Here is a 20,995-nt window from a genome sequence, read left to right as displayed (position 1 = left end):
CTCGTTCCTTTCCTCCTTTTGCTAGTCTGGGGCCGGTCCTGGATCACAAGAATTAATAAATTCTTATTAAAACCTGCACGAGACGCAGTCCCGCTGAAAGTGCCACGGAAGGTTAATTAGCAAGGATGAGCTGAAACTTTTGTTGGCGTTTCTGACTCACTTAATCTTGTGAGAAGCCAGCAAGCTGACATATTCTGCCTCCGAAGGCGCCAGGACAAGCAGGCTGCTCCCGTGACAGCCAATCCGAGCCGTCCTCCCGATCCGGTGGATGTATTCCGCAGGTGAAGCCGGAGCGTTGTACTTCAAACACGGGGCATGAGAGAGGGAAGGAGGAATTAACAGAACACAGCGTGTTAATTACAAACGAGACACTCAGCCCCCTCACCTGAAGCAGAAGGGATCTTAGCGAAACCCATGCGCTGCATCTCCTTTGGAATCGGCCTGTTTAGGAAGAGCCCATCGGGCTCATCTCTGTACCCATCACTCAGCCCCCTCAGCCACCGCAGTTTTTTGACATGTGAATGTGACACGTTGGCCAACTTTCAGATAATAGGACAGTTTCCCCATCTCAGTGTCTCTCTCTTTGCCTTTTACATTTTATTTCTATACAGACACATCAGGAACCTGTTTGCTTCCCCCCAAAAAAAACCCAAAAATAATCTCACAAAGACCTCAAACCAAACAAGCCCCAGGATTGCCCACACAGAGCAGGAAGCTGTCTGCTCTGCATTTGGGAGAAAAGCCATAGAATAAAGGATGACAGATTTGAATTTGGAGTTGGGCTAAATGGCTTTGTGTTGATTAGAGCAAATCATAGCTGGTTACTGGACAGAAGAAATCTAAGAAGTGAGGGAGTGAGCGCTTTCAGCAGCACATGATACAGGTAGAAATTGTCTTCCTAGGTACAACTATCAAGCATTATGAAAATGTTGCTTAAAGCCCCCCTTAATATAGTGGTGCCTCTCATTTACTTCACTGGGAATCAAAACTGCCCGGCCATTTGCAAGATCTGATAAAGGGTGACATATTTCCCTCCCTTTAACCTCCCCCTATTCCTTCCCCCCTCCTCTTTTTCCTGGAAAAATGAACATGCACAGAGATACTGCTCAGAAATGAGCCCTCAGCAGTTTAACTGGAAAAAACCCAACAACCAAAGCCCACTCTAGTGTTTATACCTGTGCCCTCTGGCAAAGTTTCTACTGGCTAGAGGTGTGAGTAAGATGCTGTGAGCAATCTAATTGCTCCCTGCAGGTCCTTGCTCTTGGACACAGCTCTCAGGACAGCTGAGATTTCGCCTTCTGGACACACAGAAGTCTCCCAGGGCTTTAGGTAATTTGCACTGCGTTCTAACACTGGCATCTATATCTTTGGTTAAATTATATTAATATACGGATCTGGGAATTAAAGACTTCACTTCCTCAGCCTTTTTCGACTAGCTAGCTGCTACAAAACCTTTCTTTTCTAAAAACACAAAATTAAAATAAAATTTGTTACCTGAAGGGATGAGGTAGAAATTAAAAAGCTTTGTGGAGGCTCTGTGCCCTGTTCTTTTTACCCAGGTGTCACTTGATACATGAGAATCTCTGGATGAGGTTTTTCCTCAATTCAACTAACCTTTTTTTAATTATAAATCTTTTATAAAAATGAAATCTGCTTCACACTTTCAGCTTCCTCTTTGAAATGACAGGCTGCTATTTTTAAGGTTCAATCCATCTCCCTTAGTTTTTTTTTTTTTTTCAAAGACAGTATTTCTGTCAACAGCAATGCAGCAGTGTTGGGCTTTCAGTGGGTTTTTTGGTTTGTGTGTTTTTTTTTTTTTTTTTTCCCAAGGAAAATCTGAACTGTGCATTTCTACTGAAAGCTGAATGCTTACAGCTACCCAGCCCCAAGCCAGTAAAGCCTGACTTGAAACATTCAGGTCACTGCACAGACACTCTTGGGTTACTCAATGTTTAACATTAGGATCACACTTAAACTCCTCATGGAGCTGCCTCCCCAGCAAGCTCAGAAAAACAGAAACACAGAACTGCAAGAAAGCTGGCCAGTACTTCACAAGATTTGGCTTCCTGTGGGGGGAAACGGAGGGTGTTTCCATTCACCCAGCTGAACATTATTATACAGCTGATAAAACTGGAGTTATTGAAGAGGAAAACAGGCTGTCAACCCCAAAGATATGACAGCAATGCTGTATCCTAGCAAAACCTCGAGTCCCAGTCCTGCAGTCAGGAACACGTGGGTCTCCCACACCTGCAGGCATCAGCACAAAGACCAGCACGCTGCAGAAAGAGGGTCTGGACTAGAAAGGGGCTTCATCCCAGCAAGACTGCACTCATACATACACACACACAGCAAACCTACCTGTACGATCCATGTAACTTGAGGCAGGTCTAGGCCACGTGCTGCAACATCCTGTAAAATTAATAAGGGAATTACTTTACTAAAAATCCTTTGAGGATATCAGCAAAGTAAGAACTCTTCTGGGATGGCAATTATGTCCGGAAACAACTGGCTATGCAAGTAGGAATTTTACATGACTAGTTTGGGGAGAGATGGACTGAAGGTCAGAAAAAATGTTGAGGGTTTAAAATGCAAGGAATGTTGTTAACAAACTAATACAATAAAAAAAAAATGATCCACTACCATGGTCCAAAGCCTGGAGGATATAAAACCACCTATTTCAGGAGTGGTGTTGAATTACAGCAGTCCCTTTACATTATATGTGAGAGAATGAACTGTCTTAATTATAGTGATGCCTTTGGTTCTTCAGTTTGTGTCACAGATGAAAACAGATCTGCTCTTAGGCACCTACTACCCAGACATGAGAGGCAGAAATAAATTTCCAAAGGCAACGCTATTTCTGAGCACATTTTGATCCACAGCAAGCCTAAGAATGAAAACCAGGCTGCTTATGATGCAGAGGAAAATGGTCATAAAGCAAACAGCCAAGGATCCTAGACCTTGGGTGGAACGTCCAAAGACACATTAATCTCCACTCACAAAAAAGTAGCTGCTTCCTAGTGACAGTCTGAAGTTGAGGAGCAGATAATTCGCAGGTCACCTGACCCTAAGATAAAAGGCCAACAAACAATTTAGCAGAATCTGCAGGAAGCTGCTGTACAGCTCAAGGAGATGGGACTTCAGCTATCCCTCAGATTTTTACTGACTTCGACTTGGAAAAACAAAACTCAGCCTCAAAGAAAAGAGTCTGAAGCTGCCATCAGGAATGTTATTTGATGTGCCAGCTGGTGAGAAAACCCATCAACTTGGAGAAGGACTTGAATGAGACCCTTCAGTTATCCCCAGCCAGTATAGCTCAAAAAACATACCCTTTCAAAGAGAAAAGAGAGTTTAAATACTGTTCAAAATGGAAAGAGCACAAACACGTTTCAATCTCCCTCCTTGATTTTCTGTTCATTAGTAATGTCCTCACATACTCCTTGGATTTTACATTCACCACGCACAATAGCAGAGCAGGTGTGCAGATTTAACTCTGTTAGGGAATGTTTTGGAACACATGTATCTTTTAGCTAGTTGCAAAATAGAATATATTAAGAACGTAAGCAGGAGCTTAATGTACTAAAAATGTGTCAGCCACCCACTGAAGTGTTTTCATGCAACTCCCACACACGTTAAAAGACTAGGAAGCTGATGTTTTGGCAGCAAAGGCCTTCCCATAAGCACTAGCCAGGTTGCTTTGTGGCTCCAACTGCAGTAAAAGAGGAGACACTTTCCACAGCGCCCACTCTGAAAAAACACACACTCGCTCCAACACGCTCATTAAGAAACGACTTGTTCCCAGAGTCAGAGGGAACAGATGTACAAAAAGCCATTTAAAGGAGGCTGGAGAAAATAAATCAAGAGAAGTCGGGGAACGTGTACAGCAGTTACTGGGATAACAAGATTATAAACTCTACAGTGCGATCAGACGGGAGCGCTGACGTCTGAGTCTGATCTGGTTGGCTCTTTAGAGCCTTCCACGCTGACAAGCCTTTGGTTTTTTTCTTATACTCTGCTGTTTCTCACAGCCAGTTGTCTAGGAAAGGCAATGTTTGGTGAGAGGGCTCTGACCTCGGGACAGGGTCAGTTTATCCAAAATAAAGGCAAGCTGTCCCTGTGATCAGGAGCAGGCACCTCCAACATGGGGAGGAGAAGTACATGGCAGAGGCAGGAACCATTCCTCTCATCCATCAGAATTCTTTTCCTCCTCTTCTAAGATCTCAACACCTCTGGCTGGGAAAGAACCACAGCAGACACTACTGTTCCCATGTGCATTTGCCAAACAATGCAGGAAAGGTTAACTAAAAGCCTAAAAAATAGCCAGGGACAACATCTTGGGAGGAGGCTCTCTCCCATCATCAGCCTTGTATTCACTATTGCTTTCCCAACACCACCAACTCCACTCAGCTGTTACTGACACATAGCAGCAGTTATTCTCCTGGTGTTTAACTTGGCTTTCTTTCAGAAGTATCTTGGGAGTTATTGGTAATTGGAGTGGTTTGCAAACTCTCAAAGACTCCTCAGTATCAGTCCACCTGCATCTCCCATAGCTCCTTTGCCTCAAAGACTCCAGTAGATAGCAGCAAGGTAGAACAAGGATAAAAACTTTTGAGTTGATTTGCTTTCCTCTCCTGGCAGAGTCCATGAGCTTCCTGCTTCTCATATCTTTAGAAAAATACTTGTGGGTCACCTTACCAGGAAAGAGAATGCAGCTCAAGCAACAATTATCCAGGTTTACCAGAACTACATTTATTCCACACACTAACCTGCTGCTGGGTCTCTCTATGAAGCCAAATACATTTCCAGTGTACTACTCTTGCTTCTTTTCCACTGCCCCAGACAGCATTCACCTTTCCATGCATGGCCTCACATCACCATTCCTTAATAACAGACAAAGCAGGAATATGACACCTCAGCAGGTCACTGCTGATCTCTTCCAGTGGGCAATGGAAGGGAGCATTAAGTGACCATCTCACAGCAGCAAGAAGAAATAACCTACACCAGTGCAAACCCCAGATGCCAAGCAAACACAATCACCTCAAGTCTTAACCATGTTCCTGACCTGATCCCAATGGCAGGCCACAGAATGGCACAGTATCAAGGTACCATTCACCTTGAAGACCTCCAGAAATGCTGAAATTTCTACTTCTAACAGTTCCTGCTACCAGCCTGTGTTTGTGGTGGTGGTGTACAGAGGGTGGGTGCAAGGGAACACAGGGCAAAAAGGCCACACCAAAAGTGAGGTGTATTGCTGTAGAAGATGAGAACCAACACAGCCACAGAAGTTTTGCAAGGGCCTCGGTTTGCTCAGTCCCTCTCACACAATCTAATTAGGGCAAAGGAAATTGCTAAAGTTGCTTTTGAAAGACACTCAATGGTGAGGTCTTGAAGGCCCTGAGCTTGACAATTGGCTGCCTACATGAGGCCTAGAAGTACAGATGGAAGGCAGCTTGCTCAGGTGCCAGGCTGTCAGTTGGATTAAAATGACTCATTTATTTACCAAAGAACCTCACAAAGTGCTTTAGCTAACAGGCAGAGAGGGCCTAACGGCTCTCCAAGCTGGGGAAGAAGCTCTCGCGCCTTCCCGGCCTGCCAAAAGTCATTACTGCCGAGTGTGGAAAGCCATCAGCAGGGTAGAGACCCCCGTCGGCAGGGTGACAGATTGGGCTGCGTAATCAGAGGAGGAAGGAGAGAGCACAGAAGCTGTCAGAGGCGAAAGCTCTTGGCTGGGGCCGCCAGAAAACTGGCAAGATGAGTTAGCGTGACTGAGTAAACAGCAAACAATCTCCAAATGATCTTTCCTCTCCCTGGAAGAGATGAACTTGTTTAAAAGGCACATCCCAAAGGAAGCTGCAAAGAACTTCAGTGAAGGAGAGAGAAATAAATCTGGATGAGACCCTCTGAGATATGCAGCCCTTCTTTATTTTCTTGTCTGCCAGCTTATATTGTCTGGCAAAAAAAATATTTTATGGAATATATTAATATACATATGACATAGGGCAAATTAATAAAAGGAACAGCAGGTCCCATTGCTTACTAGAGCGGAAAGATGGGTGGAGAACATGGCATAAGGGACAAGGGAAGGACAGCAACATTATTTGTGTTGCTCTTTTGTGAGCCAGGTTTCAAAATTCTGTGGGCACAAAATGTGATTTCACCGTGAAAAGAACAGAACCATCTTTCTGGGAAACATTTTTAGTGATATGAAGAAGAGTGTCAGAAAAAGCAAAGCCCTCGGAGGCAGGAGGTGGCCACGGTGCCTGGCTGCCCTTTGGACATCTGCGTTGGGGAGGCACCTGTAATGTGGGACTAGTGCAAAGTGTATCTCTATATTAAGGTGTCCATATGGTCCCCATTACTGTGGTAACAGGCCACCTCCTGGTTTCAATGCATTCGTCCTCCCAACATCTCTGTAAGATAGAACAGTGCTACTATCCCCGTTTTACAGATGGGGAGCTGAAGCACAGGGAGATTTTGGACTCAGCCTCACAACTTACTGTGCTTAACGTGCTAACCACGCGCCAGCTGAGCCACAGTGGCTGCAGCCATCAGGATCTGCACCCCTGCCTTGCACGGAACGCAAAGCGGCTCGGGTGGGAGCCCAGGAGGGTTACAGTAAATGCAGTACCTTACACTCCCCTCTTCATGGCAATCCAGGGTAATTTGCATTACCTCCCATCTCCTACAGCTCAGGAGCAAGCACATGACTATCGCTGCTCAGCTGACACGGGGCTACTTGTCTTGTCACCACGATTCCACATCCACTTGTACGGAGTCTGTGGCACGGCAGGAAATCAAACCCCATCTCCAGTGTCTCAAGAGGGGGATCCCATCCACTGGGATTTCTTTATCCAACTGATTCTTCTTCCTGCCTCTCAACAGCTGTACGTTTCCTGGCAGATTTTTCCCTCCACAGGCTGCATTCTCCTCTGAACGGTCTCACCCAGGAACTGATATCCCAGTGACTGCAATGGTTCTGTTTTCTCTTTGTCTAAAATTGAGCATTCACTGTCTTTCCAAAATCACTAAACTGAAATTCCAGTAACAAGACATGTGCCTGAAATTTCTCAGTTATAGACAGAGCATGTGCACGAAGGATAACAAAGTTCAGCTATTTATTATTTGGAATCTACCAAACACTGTCTTCAAAACACCTCATCTGAACCACTGAGTGATTTGAACTTTGCTATCCTCCTCAATTGAGACACTTAAGTATTACCTCCATTTACAAGGAAACCAAGTCACAGTTACAATTCAGCACTGCAAAGATGCCTTTTGCCCTTGAGCAGATCACTCAAAGGTTGTACACACAAGCAGGACCAAGACTACCATGTAACAAGTACAATTTTACAGGTGACAGAATACATGATTTGGCAACACCAAACCAAACACTCCTATACACATGGCAGTCTCTGTTTGAACTGCAGGCATAAAAATAAGATAAAAATCAGCCTTTGCTCTCTGAAAAAGAAAATAAAATTACAACTAGTTTCCTTTAAGAACAACGTGGTGCAAGAACAGGAGTCATCTCAGAGCTGGAGAGGGTTTCTCAGCTCTAATTACTCCCGATCGCTGTAATTTACAAGTTTGCGGTGGGTAGAAATCGCCAAGATTCACACATTTTCAGATCAACAGCTGCCACTATTAGAGAGCAAATCGTGCAGCCTTCTGCACCACTGCAGCAGGCTGGCTGTGGCACCGACAGGTCAGAAACGAGAGTGGAAGGTGCCACCACAACACAAGGGTGCCAGCAAACTTCAGCAGAGGACAAGAATTTCTCCCTCAGCAGCCTTGAAGTAGCTTGAAGGACAAAGCATGGAGAGCAGCAGAGCGTGTGTGTTTCTAATGACACCATTGTCTGGTTGGGCTTCCCTTCCATCCCTGCAGGTTTCAGGTTTTAACCCTGGGGTAGTCATTAAGATGGGAAATACCACCTTACATCCAATTTACCTGGCAGTTATGGAGCACGCTACAAATTAGGATTGCATTCCACTGACCGTGTGCAGAGGGCAAGGTTCCAACTTCAAACAAACATTTTTCCAGACATAAGACCATGCCAAATACTTAGAGGAGTCTTGTGTAGGACGTACACTTTTTCTGTATATGGTACCTTGCAACAGAAGATGACAGAACGTTTTGCCAAGAAGGCACAAGTCCTTATTTGACACGTGAGATGCTGAAAAAGGAGATGACCTTCCTCAAGGTCAGGCAGTGAGCTGGAATTAGAGCTCAGTGCCAAATCCTCTGTTCTACCATTAGGTATGAGACAGGCCCATTAGTGTGGAGCTGCAAAGGGACTCTAAGTTACTTACAGTGCAAAGCAAGATGCCCGTCTTGGATTTTAGGAATTCCTGGAAAACTTCTGTTCTCTCCTAAAGGATTGAAATAGAAAAATTAGAAGAGTGTTTACACACATTATAATCAAACATAAATCAAATTACCTAATGTAACAATTTAACAATTGTAGTGAACAATGCCTTGTTCACTACTATCATGTAAAGCTTCAAAATCAAAGGAATTAATGAGTTTCAATCAGATTTTCCCTGCAAATGGAAAAAAAGCAATCTGTGGCATACAGGTGTGGTCCCTGGTAGCAAGGCAGACATCTGTGGAAAGCCTGAATACATTTGGTCAAATCAAAGCAGCCAACACCTCCACGGTTTGCACAGCATGGCCTGTGTGTGTCCAAAAGCAGTGACTGTTTGACATGGAGAAAGGGTCTGCAGAAGCTTAGGTGGCAGCAGCAACAGAAGCACTGGCATACTCTGCAGGCAACACAGGCTTCTGTGCACGCGAGAAGAAGCTGGACATCTTAGGGGCTGCCTGTCCAGTCACACAATGGGCAGATAAGCCCATTTTGTTGACACAGTGATATAGTCACATCACAACAGATCAGCCTCATCATGTGCCCAATGGGGCACGCAGACAGTCGCCGGACTGACTCTGTGATTATTAAGAATCAGGGATGCTCAGCTGCACAGTTGCTCACGTGAACGGTTGTGAGAGAAGCCTTCAAAGTAACAGGGCAGGAGAGATGAGACTTTGGCCAGAAACCTGTACCCACAAGGGCAAGGAGGCACAACTCCTAGGCCCTGCAGGCAGCTGCCAGAGCTCCCAGGACACCCTCCCATGGCCTTCCCACAAGAAAAGGCCTCGTACTGGTGAGGGCCACCAACAGGGCTGCTGCCACTGGGATGGAGGTCACTCCTGCCCATGGGTGTCAGAGGCAGGCACTCCCCAGCCTTGTCCTCATCACCAGTCTGCAGCAGCAGAATCCTACAGCCCCTGCCTCTGACACGAGCCCAGGCTTCAAGGCAGGGCTGTCCACAGCCCCCAGGTTACCCCACCAGCAGGCTTTGAGCTGTCGAGCCCCAAAATGGCAGGTACCCACCAGTACAGCTTTTCACTTACCTTCAAAAGCCCTCTGCTTTGTCAGTCCCAAAACCTTCCTAAGCAGAATCCAGTTTAACTCCTTTGCTGTGGTTTTTTTTTTTTTCTTGATAAAAGCAACAGAAACTGCTTCTCCAACCCACATTACATCACAGCAATATTTGCTATCATACAAGACAATGAGCACTAGCCACTGGAGGCATTAACAGCACTTGCTCTTCACTTGCCAGTACCACCTATCTACCTACACTCCCTCTCCTTGACTGTGGAACACAACTGCACCTTTTACACTCCCTTGATCTGATTCCATGTGCTCTCTTTTATTTTTCAGACCTCAGGATGTCTCTGGCCCCAGAAACACCATACCCATTTCTTTCCTGTCCTTTTTCCTTCCTCCTTCCAAAATATCCATGTTTCAAACCCTCCTTCTCACAGTCCTAGCGAGGAGTTAAGTCAATGTCCTGTTACGTTGATGATACAGAAGAAAACTTCCATACTTGACTCCCAGCTAGAGGTACAGTCCTAGGGAGGAAGGGAAACTTGGGCCTTGCTGACACTGAACCCTCTGCTGACAAAAATTAAAGAAGAGAGCACGCTGTATCTTGTTGACAATGACAGCAGCCGTGCTCAGCAGTACCATATGGGATCCACAATTTAGCTCCATTAATGCTCTTAATTTGAAGACATCAAGCACTAATTACACACTGGGTACTAAAAAGGCAAAACCCTTCCCCTGATGCCAGCTACTTAGTGGTGTTCTGTTGGCTTAACAGCTGGTCAGGGTAGAGTTGGGCCAGACCAGGCCTGCTCACTCGCTCAGGCAGGCAGGTTGAGGAAAGGCCAGACTGCAGGGACAGCAAAGCACATGTTTCTGGTCTCCACAGGATGGGAATGAGTGAGAAAAACAATGGCTCTTCACCTCTTGCTTCATCAGAAGAGCTCTATTCATTTACCATCTCTGCTGTGCTGCTCAGAGTAGAGCAGTAACTCTCCCCATCACAGACCAAGGGCAGGATCAGGGGCTGAACTTTCAAGGGAGGTTCCCTCAGCTATTGAGAGGAAAAACTGCAGTGACAGTTCATTTGACATTTCTCCTGCCCTCTCACCCCTCTGTAGCAAGCTCCAGTCTCATCACTCAGGCATATCTAGCTAAAATCTAGACCTATTTTGGGGTAATCACTGTTACATAGCTATTGTTCCATCCCAGGGAAAAGAGCAGTCTGTCAAGACACTCCTCTTCAAAACCAAAACCACACTGCTCCATCCTCATCTAATGTGGAAAACTTATAGGGCAGTAACGTTTTGGGGCTTGGATGAGGTTTTTCATTGGTATTCAAAGCCTGTCTTGACTAAATGAGAGAATCACAGATACATAAATGGCTTAAGTGTGCCCACTGGGAATAGAGAAGGGCTGCCTCAGCTTGCTGAAATAACTCTTGCCTCTTCAGCTGCATTTTTCAGATGTAGCTACCAAGGTACTTTCCAGAAGTGGGACAATATTCTTATTCTCATTAGCAGATGGAAGAGTGAGGCCCCTAGAGGTGAAATGACTCTCTGTCCTCTCTTCTACCCTCCTCCCCAAAATAACCACGTAATAAATCACAGAAAATATGGAATAAAACAGTGTATCCTGACATTTTGAGAATGCTTACTTCCTGTTCCATGTTGCCATGCAGTCGTAGAAACTGTAAGCATGAGGAGACAGATGAACGTTCAGGTCCAGTCGTAGAAACTGTAAGCATGAGGAGGAGACAGATGAACGTTCAGGTTGTTCCGACTCCAGCTCTCCAGAAAGGACCTTTAGAAGGAGCTCATAGTGGAACTCCACTTGTTCACAGCTGGAGAAAAAGATGATCATCTTGTGGTGTTTTTCAAACTGCAAGAGAAAAAAAGAAAATTGCACATGACCATTTCAACAGGCCTCTCCCAATTTCCTGATCATTATATGATCCAGGTGGCTTCCACTTCCAGGGATATACTGAACCCAAAAAAAAGGAGGAGTACATGCTGCACAGGTATCTCACTGCCAGCATGAAAGACATAATGGCACCTCAGCTCTCTTCTGCCTCCCTGTACACTAGGTGCACTTCAAAGCCCTAGATCTAGCCCATGCTACCCCTGACAGAGTAACAGATAAAGGAGTTGGAAAGGGCAAAGGGCTACTTAGCAATATAAATGCAAACAGAGCCTCACCTTGCATTTCTCAAGGATAAAAGCTGCTAACGTGACAAGCCTCAGTTTGCTGGGGACCATCATGACATACTGCTTGAGCTTCTCTGGAACAGCAAAGTTTTCCTGGTCCATGCAGTTTGATGAACTACTGGCTTGTCTCTCTGCTTGTGATGCTGGTTTGAGTGTCTTCTGGATTTCATCTGCTATGGAAATGCTGATGGGATCATTCAAACTGATATCAGCCAGCCGTGTTACTCCTAAACCACCAAAAATGAAAAACACATGAGGTCCAGTCTGGGGTGCTGCTGAGGAGGGTGATTATGTATTCACATAAAAAAACCCAACTAATGCAATTTCAGTGAAAAGCAGTGAAGGGCAAGGAACTAGTGAGCCGTGCCTCAGACACTGACACAACACCTCCACAAACTTCAGACTTTTCAGGGTCTGTTGCTGTGGACTCTGCCAAAAGTATCATAGGACTATTTTGGCCAATTGTGCTATTTTATGTAAAAATCTTGACCAGACAGACAGCATTTGGCATTCACATTTTTTAACTGTGTGTGGCAAAAAAAACCCCAACAGATCTTCACTCTATCAAGGGTGCATAAGTCACAAGGCCTGGCTCAATTCCTGCCTCAGTAGCTGACTTCTTGTATGATACTGAGCAAACTACACACCAGCCATCCTGCCCTGTCATTAGCTTTCTGCCCTAATTCTGTATTTGTAAAGCAAGCAAACCAGTGCTCCCCAGCTTCATGGTGACTTTGCTCTGGAATTTGGGAGATGTATGTGCAGACTACACACATATATACACTGATAGAAATTCCAGTACGAAGGACAAGCATTGTAACCCAAAGAAGTCAGTAGGCATTATTCCACTTCTGCAAAGGGCTTCATGTCAGGCTGTCATATAATCAACTATTTTGCAGTTGCCTGCACATTACTCAGCTAAAAGAGACACCACCTGTCTACAACCTACCTTCCGTGAGGGTGGCCGAGAGCAGGACGTTCTGACGTGTCTCCCTCACAGCATTTAAAGCATTGAGTATCACAGCTACATCCTTCTCAAAGCCCAGGTCCAGGATCCTACAAAAACAGAGGAGGTGATGAAAGATGCTGTAGGAAGGAATGAGGAGAAAGTCTTCATGCTACATGAGCCAATTTGAAATAGAGGAAGTGCTAGAGCTCATTAAGTCCTTGGCCCATCGAGCTTCATGTTCCATCTTCAAGTTTTGCCAGGGTCAGATGTGTCAGAAGACACTGAGAGCATCTCTGCAATGAATGATCATACAATAATCTGTCAAAGGGACATTTCTCCCTGAGCCCAGACATCTGGTGTTTGGCTGAGGCCACTGAGCATGAGTGCTTTAAGACTGCATGCATGCTTTCACTCTTATTTTTAAAAATTTAGTGAATTAAGATGCAGAGGATATAACAATTATTTTTCATATCTAAACACTTGGAAGTTTACCTGTCTGCTTCATCAATAACCAGCCACTGAGTGCGACGGAAATGAATACATTCTGTGGACTTGATGTGATCCACCAGGCGACCAGGAGTTGAAATGAGGATATTTATCCCTTTACGTAATCTATTTAAGATTAAAAAAATAAAGCAACAAAACAAAACAAAACAAAAAAAAAAAACACAAGAGAAAGAAACAAGAAAAAAAAAGGAAACCAAAACAAAAGAACCAAACCATACAGGTTAGCAGTAACTCTGGAATAGGAACTCAAAGTGAGGGACTGAACCTACAGAGGAAAAAATCATCCCCATACTAAAATTAGCAAGAACAGTACTTTCTCAGCTATTAAAACTGAAATTTCTTGCACAACTAAACTTTATCCTTGATCATCATTGATACTCAGAGCATACTCAGTGGCAAGGACAGGGTGGAAACAAATATTGGTAATATTAAAAAAGATAAAACACCCAAGCTCAGTTTTCTAACAAAGTACTTTTTTTACTGCCAACAGTAAACTTCTTTTAATGTATGCTTACATACAGAGAAATGAAAATTGCATTTTGAATTACCAGCTTACAATTCAGCTAACAAAAAGGTAAAGGAAAGATTTTTAACACCAGGATACCTCTCCCCCAGAAAACAATTTCCCCCATAACAAACAGTGTAGACAGCACTCAGTGGTAAGCAAATACAGGTGTTTGTCAGAAGAGAGGAAGAAAAACACCTGACACAGGAGATCATCATCTCAGAATGCTCATCAGCATTTTAGAAATAGATCCAACTAGGGCAAGTGAACACCTCCTGCTGACCCAGTCACTGCATCTGTGCAAGATCCAGGGGATCACAGCCTGACCCAAACTCACAGTCCTCTCTCTCAGTAAGAAAAGCATTCTCAAGAAGAGTAACACTGTAGAGCAGAAGAACCCAAAATACAATTTAAGAAGTTGGCTTCCTACCTGGCTTTTTCTGATTTTCTTTTTTCTCCTCCCATTAGCACTCCAGGCACAATCCAGGAAAATGGCTACAGAAAGGAATACCAACACAGATTCTTCTAAGTATAAAGACAGAGCCTAACCCAAAAATAATGTTTCTTGGCAAAAAGAGAGAGAACTGGGGCTGCCAGCAGCATGTATCTGATCTAACAGATAAAGTCTACAAGCACTCTCTCACCCACAGCTACTTATCAGTGGCCCCTTTAGTTCTAGCCTTGTAACTTGCTTCCCACCTCACCTAGGCAGACAGAAATACAATCATTTTTGCACCACTTCCAGTCACAGAGTAATATTTCTTTTCCTTCTCCCCATGTAACTTAAATGTTCAAAGAGAAGCTACAAAGCTATTCCCTCATCTTCCCTTTAAACAGTATCTTCCTGTGGCCAAGGAAAATTTAATAAAACCCACAAGGCTTATAAAGTTTATATAAACATACACAGACCTACACACATGCAGCCACCATGTCTGTGAACATTAAATATCTCCCTGGTATCAGCAGGAGTTTTTGTCACTTCCTTTAATGAGGTCCAATCCTCCATTGAATCCAAGATTGCCCAATACTGGCAGGGGAGATAATCAAAGCAGTGTACTCGAGAGGCAATGCAGGACAGAAGCAGAATACAGCTCTTAAGGACTGCACAAATGTGTGACTGGTAAATAGGCTTAAGTTTGCAGAGGTCACTGCTTGCCAGAAATGCTCCAACAAGATAGTTTTCACAAAAAGACTCTTTTAATGTTTAAAATATGAGAGATGTCTAAGCAAGATCTATAACCAACATAATCTTAGTGGCTTGCACTAGAGTAACTGCATCAGAAGCAGCTCAAGTAGCCTTCTTCTCTCTCAGTGATTACATCACCACATTACACCCCCCTGTCATCCAGCCCTTCTAAGGTCCAGTCAGACCATGATGTACATGACCTGCTTTGGATCACTGTCACAGTTCACACTGGACTTGATGGTTACTATACATCATATGTAACAAGGTAAAATTAAAGGGGCTCATTCCAGACTTCACCCTTTCATGGACATCAAAATTCCACTCATAGTAACTTCTAATTGCTATAGAAGAAAACTGAAGTACTTTAAACCTCAGCATGACACACCAAAATCTTACTTGATAATTCCAGCACTAAAAAAGACCAGGGAAGTGCCTTATTATTGCAAGGAAAAAAACAGAAGTGGGAGTGGGAATATGGATCAGATGAAATATTTAGATACTTTCTAGCTCCATGGCAAGATACTCTGCCTCAATTGAAAGGAAAGTACTATCACTTAATGATTTTAAAAGCCTTCTAATTTCTCCAGCCATTCAACTGGCAAAGCAGTTCATCAAGGTCTACCCCTCACCTGAAACCCATCTGTCTAGTATTAGTTTCAGTCAAACAGTACTTGTCACCATGAGAGTTTCTGTTCTCAGACTGAAACGATGGTAGGTACTTCTAAAACCAAAATGTTGTGAGAATCAATTCTCCTTGTTTATGAAAACATGTACAACTAAGGTGCTGTAAGTAATCACTTAATTGCTCATGTAATAGTTTAAAACATGCCACAGGGAAATCACACACTTAAAGGCAAACAGATTTATCTTTAAGGACCGTGTATCTTGCCAGATGCTGGATTTCCTTAAACATCCAGTTGAATTCACAGGAACCCAGGCTGCTCAACATCTTACAGCAAGAGGCTCAAGGATTGAGAAGAACACACAGCAGTGAATTCTTACCTTAAGTAGTTTCTGCACTGTTTCAAAACTTTGAAGTGCAAGCTATGGAAATGAACACAAGAAAGTGAGCTTTGAAAGAGTCCTTGGACTACAAAGATGGACTATTAGTCATGGGAGTAAAATGATTTTAAATGCTCTGACTATACATGCTACATACTATTATTTGCCAAGCTCTCAAGCAAGGCCACTGCTTTTAACACAAACTAATACTAAGTGTAATTACAAATTATCTTAATAAGTACTCTCATTGACAGCCCTTTAAATAAGCTTAGGAACAGTTTCCTACATGCTTAGTATTCACACAGCATCCTAGAGAGGCAGTAAGTTTGCTGCTGTAAAAATTTAAATAGCTTCAGAGCTTTCTCCTTTCATGGAACTGAGCTGAGATATTGCACTGCAGGCTGCATAAAATATTGTGCCCCAAACTAGATAACTGCAATCAATTCTCCACATGGAAGTTATCATTTGACATACAGAAAAAAAAAAAAGCTGACACCCTCCTCTGAAATTGCCTTTGCAATTGCAAATAATATGAATCAGATAGCAGAGAGTTACATGAAGAAGCCAACTCTTGGAAGCCTCATCTTCAGCATTCATTTATGGATTTGAAAAAAAGGTTTTAAAAATGAAACTTCTGTATAAACCTACACATTTGCAAAGTTGATTTCATTGGTTTTACTCAATACCCCACTGTGAGCTAGGCAAGCTTCTCCCTCCCATGCACTGAGCTAGGGAGTTTCTCCAGTCTTCACAATTATTTCCAACTGCATGAGGAAAACTTAAAAGAGTCCTTTTTTTCTTTGGTATGGTACTGAACGTGCACCTAGAGACAAAATGCTCTGTGAGGGCAAGATCTGAGCAAAAGGACAGACAACATTTCCCAAGACAGTCCCTGGTGCACCCACACCACACACACTGAGATTCAGAAAGAATCAGAAAGAAAAAAGGCCACCTACCTCTCTTGTGGGGACCAGTATGAGTGCATAAGGTCCATCACTGCGCTGCAAACAGAGAAGACAAGCAGTCCACTAAGAACTTAGCACTGGTAAACAGAGCCCTTCCACATCCAGCTCCTATTAGCCAACAAAGTGAATTCTGAAGGGTTTTAGTACGAGTTTGTACAGGACAGTTTGGGGTATTCCTCCTTCACAGCTTATAAAATAAATCAACAGTCTTTCACATATCATTATTGTGTTGCCTTCTCTTTCCTGCTTGGAAACCTGCTCACAGGCACACCCAACATTTTATTCCATACACATATTGTTTCACTTTTCTGAGTTGCAGAAATGCTCTCAATGTTTGATGCACAGCAAGAACCTGTAGGTAGCTGCTGCAGAAAGTAACAATCCAGGATGGGTTGGAAACATTTCAACCCATGAAGAAAGTCAGGATGACCCCTTCCCATAAAACACACAAGAGATGGCAGCTCTGCAGCAGCATTTTCTGGTGAACCAGATGATGGAAATTTGGAACAATTATCAAATCTCACTCCATGTCCAGTATCAAAAACTTATTACTTCTAAAGACATGGCAGGAACCTTTGTTTTCATTTCTCCCAGCTTCCAGACCATCGCTTCTTCTGCACTTCAACTTCTTCACACTTGACAATTCAGCCTATTTGCAATTCAGCCTAGTGCATGAGGTAATGGGGAATGTGTGACATGGTTCTTGTGTTCTCTGCATCTCAAGGGTACAGCAGGATCCTATAAGCACCATGCACAAATCATGGGGAAGAGAGACTGCTTGACCTTTGTATCACAAAGAGTGATGACTACAAGATAAGAGCTGAATTTAATTCTGTTGCACCTACCTTTATTTTGGATTCCATTCCTTGCAAAGACTGTACAAGTGGAATCCCATAGGCAAGAGTTTTACCTTTTAAAAAAGAAGAAAATTGGAAGACTTTCTGTCAAAAAAAGTGGTAACTACGGTGCTCCAATAAATTCAAGAACCCCTCATCCTACCATTCTTAACTTGAAGTCAGAGTCTGGAGAAGTTTTAATTACACAGCTTCCAGAACAGAAAATAAAATTAAATGGTTACATTTTTTAAAAAAGAGAGGTGATTGTATCCCACTAAGTTCTATCTAAATAAACATCCCCCTACTCAAGGAAATGAGACATCCAGTGTGCTGTAGAGCAAACATGTAGGTTTGCATGGTAGGAGCATTTGCTGCTTTGCTCTGCTGGCCTCCTGGATCTGCACCCCCAGCACAAGCCCCAGAACAGGCCCACGTGCAACAGGTGGCAGCTGCACATCCACCTTCAGCTCCACCACCATGCTGCTACAAAAGCCCTCACAGCATCTGCCTGTGTCACAGCAGACCCACACCAAGCTTCCTGGCTGCTCAGTTTTACAAGCTGTACTGGGAATGTGAAGTTTTGGGATTGTATTTGGGATCCTGTTCAATACGCCCTAGGGAAGGAGACTGACAATTCAATACTGACCTGAACCAGTCTGAGACCTCACTAGAGCATCTCTGCCTTGCAGGAGCACAGGAATTGTTTGCTTCTGAACACTGCATAACAAACAAAACAGGTTAGGAAAGACAAACACAACTTAGGACAGAATCCCAAGGCTTTAACATACGGTGTCTGTTTCAAAAACATTTACCCCGAATTCCACACATCAATTTCTGCTGTTCAGCTACACCAGAAGTGGTGATTTCTAAGGAAAGCCAACAGGCAGGGATCAGATGTGATTAACTGGAAAAAGATGGGTTTGTGATTCAAATACTAAACTAGAAGGCAAGAATCCAAGGTTCAAGCTTCAGCTGTGACAACTGACTTGCTGGGTAACTTAGAAGTTATTTCTCACCCCAGATTTTGAGACCAACAAACCCAATGGCAAATGGGACAGCTTAACAGGCACAGTGGTCTTCACAAACCAATGGCACATAATAAAACAGTAAAAGATGATTTGCTTTAAGGAGTAGTGAAGCACAAAGTTTTTCTATGAATTTGCTTACCTGGTCATGCTACTTATCTTTAGGACAGTGTTTATTGTGGCAATCTAGAGAGATAAAGAGCAGTAAACAGGTTTCATTTTCAAACTGTTCCTTTTGTTATTTTTTGCACGATGAAACAGAAAAAAAACCAGAAGACTGATTTTTATTCTCTACATCCTCAAAATACTTCCCAGTTAATCAAAATGACACCATGGTTGGTACATCATGAAATATCAGACTTGTTAAAATGCTGCACTCCCAAAGTTTTCTGTGTTTTTTTTGGTATTACAAGAGCAAACAGTGAAAGGTGCTTGGCAACAGGTCAGGCCACTGGCCAGCAAGTTGAGCTAAGAGACTGCAGCAAAATCAGGCCAAGTACTGGCAACCCACCCGAGTCACCAGCAATAAAGGTGCATCTCTCAGCTCTCTGACCTGCTGCCCACCCCAAAAAGCATGTTTCAAGGTGTGCAGCCCTCCTGCCACTCACCAGATGCGGATGAAGGTCCAACTGGCTAAAAGAATCCGTAGTGAAAACACTCTCTTGTATCTGCTGCACTGCTTTTCTGAATCAGGGGAAACAAACCAAAACAAAAGCACATGGCACCATTAAAAATGATACAACAGTATTCTATGTAAACAGAAATGAAACTACATGTACCCAGCAACAGCTTGGCCCAAGCAAGGGAAATATATCAAGACAGTGAATTTCAAGGGATTGAAAAGGATTCTTCCTCCCATTTGTCTAGAATACCTGCTAATTTCTGGGATATCAGGGTTGTTTCTAAACAGGCTGGATGTCTTAATGAAAGGTTTGCTTCTCTGGCTTTCATTTTGTTTGTCAGTCAACTGCTTCTTAGGAGGAGATTTTTGTGATGAACTTCCCTTCTTGACGTCAGCTTCTGCAGCAGATTTCTTGAAGGTGTTTATTGATGGCTTACGTTTACGTTTCAAAGGTGGGTTTCCATGGGGTGACTGGAGCTTTCTTTTCAGAGCACTAGGCTGCTTTAATGTTAAAAAGCAAACCAGATAGCAAGAATTCATTAATGACTGAGAATTAACAACACAGTGTCATGTTGAACAGAAACACCCACCCACTGAGAGATCCCATTGATAGATTTTTAGAACCCTCTACCCCTAAAGCCTGATTTTTGCAGCCATACTAACAGATTCACCACCATACACGAGACCTCTAAACACTACTGAAATGCAAAGAGAAATTGAAAGCCACATATAGTGTTCATCTCTAAAGGACTTCATCTAGCTTCTCCAGTAACTGAGCAGAACATGCTTTAAAAATCTCCCTCAAAAGCTCTGCAAATCTCCTGATCACATTAAAGCCATCCCTGTAGGCCTGCTCCTTTCTGTGGGCAGGAGGGGTGGCCTGTACTTCACTCCAGCTTATGCTTCTGCCACTTTTCAGCATTTCTGAGCAATTTATTTCTTCTTCTGCTGCAATCACTTTATTTTACTGATCTTCCAACCATCTTAAAAAATTTTTGTTCTCTCCATATCCCTCCAGGAACAGTGAAGAAGAAAATTAAATTTAACTTCCTTTGGTGCCCAAAGCTGTTCTAATCCCTCCAAGCCCTTTTCAAGGAACTTGGTTTTCCCAAAACTGACCATGGTGGTGCCTTATCTCAAAGCCCCTAATAAAACCCTGGCTTAGCTCTCACATAATAGCCCTCCAGGAACAGTGAAGAAGAAAATTAAATTTAACTTCCTTTGGTGCCCAAAGCTGTTCTAATCCCTCCAAGCCCTTTTCAAGGAACTTGGTTTTCCCAATACAGCTGCAAAACTCCTGAAACATGTGAAATGCCAGCACAATCTTGCCCCACTTTTTTCTCTCTATTCCCCACTGCTAGTTGCACACTCTGATTTTCTTTGTCCTCCTGTGAGCCATACTCTTTTCAAGCCCTACTACTGCTTTGACTCGTTTCTTCACATTTTTGACAATCACCAGCCCTTTTCAAGGAACTTGGTTTTCCCAAAACTGACCATGGTGGTGCCTTATCTCAAAGCCCCTAATAAAACCCTGGCTTAGCTCTCACATACTTCTGCCTAACATTTTAAGAACGACTTAAAAAATAAGAATAATAATTAAACCAACCTAGAATCACCGTAATAATAAAGTGGAAAACGTCTGTTTAACCCATTTTTGTTCTTTACTCAAACTTTGGAGAGTGCAGCACCTATTCCCACAGCTCACAACATGCCCACAGACGGATGTTCACTCCAAAATAGAGTGATTCCCCTCCCTGGCAGCATTTCAAAGCATCTCCAGATGAAGCAAAGGCCTGGAGGAGCGTTACC

At 43.4% G+C, this 20,995-nt stretch overlaps 1 protein-coding gene across 1 annotated transcript in view; it reads right to left on the bottom strand.

Moving 5' to 3' along the window:
• The window catches only part of DDX31 (DEAD (Asp-Glu-Ala-Asp) box polypeptide 31), a gene marked incomplete at both ends in the record, with an annotated part of 25,216 nt that extends 5,529 nt beyond the window's left edge, over positions 1 to 19,687 (bottom strand). Inside the window, 16 exons of the mRNA XM_008939473.1 lie at positions 161 to 300; positions 2,359 to 2,409; positions 8,310 to 8,369; positions 11,040 to 11,109; positions 11,157 to 11,263; positions 11,581 to 11,816; positions 12,539 to 12,645; positions 13,031 to 13,150; positions 13,981 to 14,045; positions 15,739 to 15,780; positions 16,695 to 16,739; positions 17,549 to 17,613; positions 18,186 to 18,256; positions 18,707 to 18,750; positions 19,173 to 19,248; positions 19,437 to 19,687. Coding sequence (XP_008937721.1) covers positions 161 to 300; positions 2,359 to 2,409; positions 8,310 to 8,369; positions 11,040 to 11,109; positions 11,157 to 11,263; positions 11,581 to 11,816; positions 12,539 to 12,645; positions 13,031 to 13,150; positions 13,981 to 14,045; positions 15,739 to 15,780; positions 16,695 to 16,739; positions 17,549 to 17,613; positions 18,186 to 18,256; positions 18,707 to 18,750; positions 19,173 to 19,248; positions 19,437 to 19,687 — 1,550 coding nt within the window. The remainder of the gene's footprint in view (positions 1 to 160; positions 301 to 2,358; positions 2,410 to 8,309; positions 8,370 to 11,039; positions 11,110 to 11,156; positions 11,264 to 11,580; positions 11,817 to 12,538; positions 12,646 to 13,030; positions 13,151 to 13,980; positions 14,046 to 15,738; positions 15,781 to 16,694; positions 16,740 to 17,548; positions 17,614 to 18,185; positions 18,257 to 18,706; positions 18,751 to 19,172; positions 19,249 to 19,436) is intronic.
• Positions 19,688 to 20,995: the final 1,308 nt, after the last annotated feature.

Source organism: Merops nubicus, unplaced genomic scaffold (assembly GCF_000691845.1).
Source record: "Merops nubicus isolate BGI_N331 unplaced genomic scaffold, ASM69184v1 scaffold1024, whole genome shotgun sequence".
NCBI lineage: Eukaryota > Metazoa > Chordata > Aves > Coraciiformes > Meropidae > Merops > Merops nubicus.
This window is presented reverse-complemented; position numbering and strand designations above follow the sequence as displayed.